Here is a 4,342-nt window from a genome sequence, read left to right on the forward strand (position 1 = left end):
CCCCTCCACCAGCATTACTGAGTACAAATAAAGTAACTTGAGTTGAGACACAAACACTACTGAGAACATTATACAAAATACATGGGGGCCTAAAAGGCCCCCAATCCGTGCAGATGTGGTTTTCACCAAAAAAGCATTGTTACACCGAAATGCCTATGAAAAAAATTATATGAACAACTGGATATTACCAACAACGACATACTTGAGGATTGCCTGAAGTTTCAAACTTCTAACTTAGGTAATTTTGCAGATAATAGCAAAAAAGTAAGCATGGGGGCCTAAAAGGCCCCCAATACTCATGCTAGGGTTAATGACCTTTCTATCAAACATATCATAAAAGTAAAAGCACTGAGGACTTACCAGCTGATGACCCTAAGGATTCCAGTGTCGATTATCATCAATTCTACTATTTCATAATCCTGTAGAGGGGGCGAGACTTCACAAAAGTTACATTTATGACCTTTTATTAAGACGTTGAAAAAGTTGGATCAAGAAGAGAAAGGTCAGAAATAATTACACCATGCGCTAAATAATAACAATGTCTCCAAATACGCAAAAAATAGAAGATATGGATCAATAAATTCTGCAACATATAATTCTTATATATATATATATATGTATATATATATACCTTCATAGGGTTCGTGGTTTAACAGTGCCATCAATATCTCTTTCCATGGAATTAAGATATTTGTATTTGTCAAATTTATAATAACTTCTTTAACCAAAAGGTTGAGTTGTTTGTTAGACTTATGAGTTCTCTAATTTTTAATAACCTATCCTGTTCCATACCCTGTCCTTTCCTCCCTCCACTCCTTTACCTTCCCACTCCCAGCTGTAATACAAAATTCAATAAAAACATTTAAAAAGAAATAATTAGACCAAAAATGGACCACCACCAAGGTTGATGGGAACCACATAAGATTTCAATTACTTAGATATGTTAAACTAATGTCACCTCTGATGAAGAAGGCATCTGATGAAGATCATTGTTGGTGACCATCAGTGGCCAACCAACAACAACCTGGTAACCATGCATATTGCTTCCAATCTGTGCTGGACCATTTTTGAAACCACTCGGGGTCCTTCTGGTCTATCTTATTTTCTTTAGTTATGACTAAAGTAGCATTCATCTAAGATAACAATTAACCTGAGTTTGGGGAATTGCGAGCAAATTAATCTAAAATAACCTCATCACTAATGAAAAAATAAGCAGTAACAAGTCTACTGGCAATAATTAGGCCTCTGAGGATCTGTTTTCAATATATATATATATGATTAAAGTAACTGTATGAAAACAAAATGCTCGATCTAACACATCACGTGAGGTAAGATATTTCACCTTGTATACATAACCCTATACAAAACTGTATACTGTATCCTCAACTTCACAGGATTCATGTTTACCAAGACTCCAATGGAACTCCCATGTTGATCTGGTTGTTCTGGTGCCGATACCAGTCCTGAAAGCAACCATTGGGTGTGTCTCATACTAAAGTTTAGCAGAAAGTCTGTCCGGGACATAAGAGGCTTATTTTGATGTAATAAATCTACTAGCAATCCTCTTAGACTAAACCAATGAAGGTAAAGGTCTTTGTCAACTATACCTTAGGTGGAAATGCTCTTTGGCCAATATGAATGACGACTAATCTAGAGTATGCTAAATATATTTTTAACTGTTTTTATATTTTATTTTATATTATTCATGTCACAATTTAAATATATGAAAAAAATCTGATACCTTTTGTCAGTGTAACACTGCTCTGCAAGAGGGCCAAATCTTTTCTAATAAAGCTCATACTATAAACAGCTGTATCAGCGCTGACATTGTCCATGAATGAGGATCAACTTCTATTGTACATGATGATAACTAGTTGACATTTCCCTCCATGCTGACCCAGCGCTAATTTAAGGTTGGTGGAAGGCTCTGGGAAAAAAATAGTCTTTGGCTACTCAATATCAACCATCTATAGGAGAGGTGGCCACAATGCATTGGGCCTAGCAACTGAGGTCTAGAGGAATTAAGGTCCACTCAAGCCAATGACTGCCTTAAACTTCAAAAAAGAGATCCACATGCTTGCTTCTCAAAGAGATGTATAAATAGGTAGGTTGTGGAGGACCCTCCAAACTCTCCAAGGTGGTTGAGGACCCTGGACAGTGAACACTTTGAACCCTATCTATAATTCAACTTTTAGTAATCCAGCTGTTATTGTAGTCTCAAGTATATTCTTCTGCTCTAATCACTTTCTATCTTGTGGTCTCCAGAGAATGGACAGGAAGAATCAATCATTAGTCACAGAATTTCTTCTGTTGGGATTTGGAAATCTCCACAACTTCAGAATTGTAGTTTTCATCTTCTTTTTGAACATCCACGTCATGGCTTTGACTGCAAATTCCCTGGTTATTGCCTTGGTTGGGGTCACCCAGAGCCTCCACTCTCCCATGTACTTTTTTCTCAGCCAGTTATCCCTGTGTGAGATCCTGTTCACCAGCAACATAGTGCCCAATATGTTGTGGTTGATTATGGTGGGAGAAGGACGTCTACCAGTGTCCAGATGTTTATCTCAGTTTTACTTCTTGAGCGTTCTAACCGTTGCCCAGTGCTTGTTGCTGGCGGCCATGTCCTTCGATCGACATGTAGCCATCTGCAGGCCATTACACTATGCCACCATTATGACCCTCACCCATCAGCTGCAGATGGTCACCTCCTGCTGGTTCTTGGGCTTCACAATGTCCTTCTTTGTATACATTTTCTTAAGCAAATTAGAATTTTGTAACTATAACATCATCAACCACTTTTACTGTGATATTGCTCCTCTTCTACGGCTGACATGCTCCAATACGTCTTCTGTAGAACTGGCCACCACTGTTGTGGCATTTCCTGTCCTTTTGTCACCATTCACGCTTATCGTGGTCTCCTACGTTTCAATCATTCAGGCCATTCTAAAGATTCCCTCCAGCACTGGAAGACATAAAGCCTTCTCCACCTGCAGCTCCCATCTGATCGTTGTCTGTATGTACTACGGGACATTGTCATCCATTTATATCTTTCCACCAAGAGATAATTCCATAAATCTGAACAAAGGTCTGTCAGTTCTTTACACTCTGGTGACTCCCTTGTTTAACCCTTTAATCTACAGCTTGAGAAACCAGGACATCAGAGGCGCCATTTTAAAATACATTCATACCTTAAAGCTGTTCAAAAAGTCAAAATAGAGAACATCTACTCAATCTAAATTTCAAATGATCACCATCGTCAAGGTCCCTCCAGAAGGAAACACCTCCTCTCCACTTTGTTATTGTGTGCTTATACACCAATCAGCTATAGCATTAAAATCACTAATGTCAAAAGTGATAACATTTATTTCAAGTGACAATGGTCATGTCAGGGGTGGAATGTATTAGGCATCAAGTGACCAGTTAGTTCTTAAGGGTGAGAGTTGAAGCAGATGAAAACTAGGCAAGCATAAGGATGTGAATGATTGTGGCAAGGGAAAAAGTGTGCTACTAGAGGACTAGTAGACTAAGTCATCTTCAGAATGTCAGGCTTTGTGGTGTGTTCTTGCATATGGTAGGACTAATAGTGTGTTCCAGGTATACAACAGTAATTTTAGAGTGTCCTAGTGTCCACAACAAAGAAAGACGCGCTCCCGGAATCTTCAGTCCACATTGCGGTGGGTATCATTTGGTGGTTATGTTGGCCATTTAGTTGTATTATAGTACTTATGACACATTGTGCATGGCGGCAGTCCTAGGTGTATTATCACCTTTACCCTGCACTGTCATTTGATCAACTTTCCTGGGGCTGTAGTCTGCGGTGAAGTATTTGGATCACCATTTGTGTGGTCGTTTCCCATTCCATTCGGTTTTCTCACGTATTGCCGTATTTATTTATGTATGCTGAGTTTTTTAGGCTTATTTTCATGATTTTGCTTATTTTTTTGTAATCATGCTAGGCAATATGTGATTACTATACTCTGTGGACTGATACTTCTGTGCGCGTGCCTCCTGCTGTTTCTATTGCAGGGTCCAGTCCTGTGGCGCCATGCTGCGTGTTACCTTTCATACGCTTGCTGTATTTTAAAATGAATAAAGTCTATACATTTTTTTGATACTCTTTTGGTCGTGTATCATCCTTTCTTTCTTTGTTGTGGTTATGTATTTGATGATAGGCCGTTTAGGTCCTGTTGTGACTAGTGGTACAGATTTCTGATTTATATTAGTGTTACCATGGTAGTTGGCTATATTTACTTGTGTCCTAGTGTCCAGCAGGTCTTGTTAGGTGCTCCTCATATACAGCAGGTCTTTTGGGGTGAGCCTGGCATACGGCAAGTCTTGTTTG

The 4,342-nt window shown here is 39.0% G+C and overlaps 1 protein-coding gene across 1 annotated transcript; it reads left to right on the top strand.

Annotated features, from left to right (window-relative positions):
- Positions 1-1,862: 1,862 nt before the first annotated feature.
- LOC138677376 (olfactory receptor 6F1-like) lies at positions 1,863-3,989 on the top strand. Its single transcript, XM_069767456.1, has one exon. The coding sequence runs from the start codon at positions 2,269-2,271 to the stop codon at positions 3,214-3,216; it is 948 nt and encodes a 315-aa protein (XP_069623557.1). The 5' UTR covers positions 1,863-2,268; the 3' UTR covers positions 3,217-3,989.
- The last annotated feature ends 353 nt before the right edge of the window (positions 3,990-4,342 follow it).

The sequence above is a fragment of the Ranitomeya imitator genome, chromosome 4 (genome assembly GCF_032444005.1).
Source record: "Ranitomeya imitator isolate aRanImi1 chromosome 4, aRanImi1.pri, whole genome shotgun sequence".
Classification (NCBI taxonomy): Eukaryota; Metazoa; Chordata; class Amphibia; order Anura; family Dendrobatidae; genus Ranitomeya; species Ranitomeya imitator.

Excerpts from the sequence above, each read along its gene's own strand:
- LOC138677376 (XM_069767456.1), top strand. The coding sequence starts at position 2,269 with ATGGACAGGAAGAATCAATCATTAGTCACAGAATTTCTTCTGTTGGGA.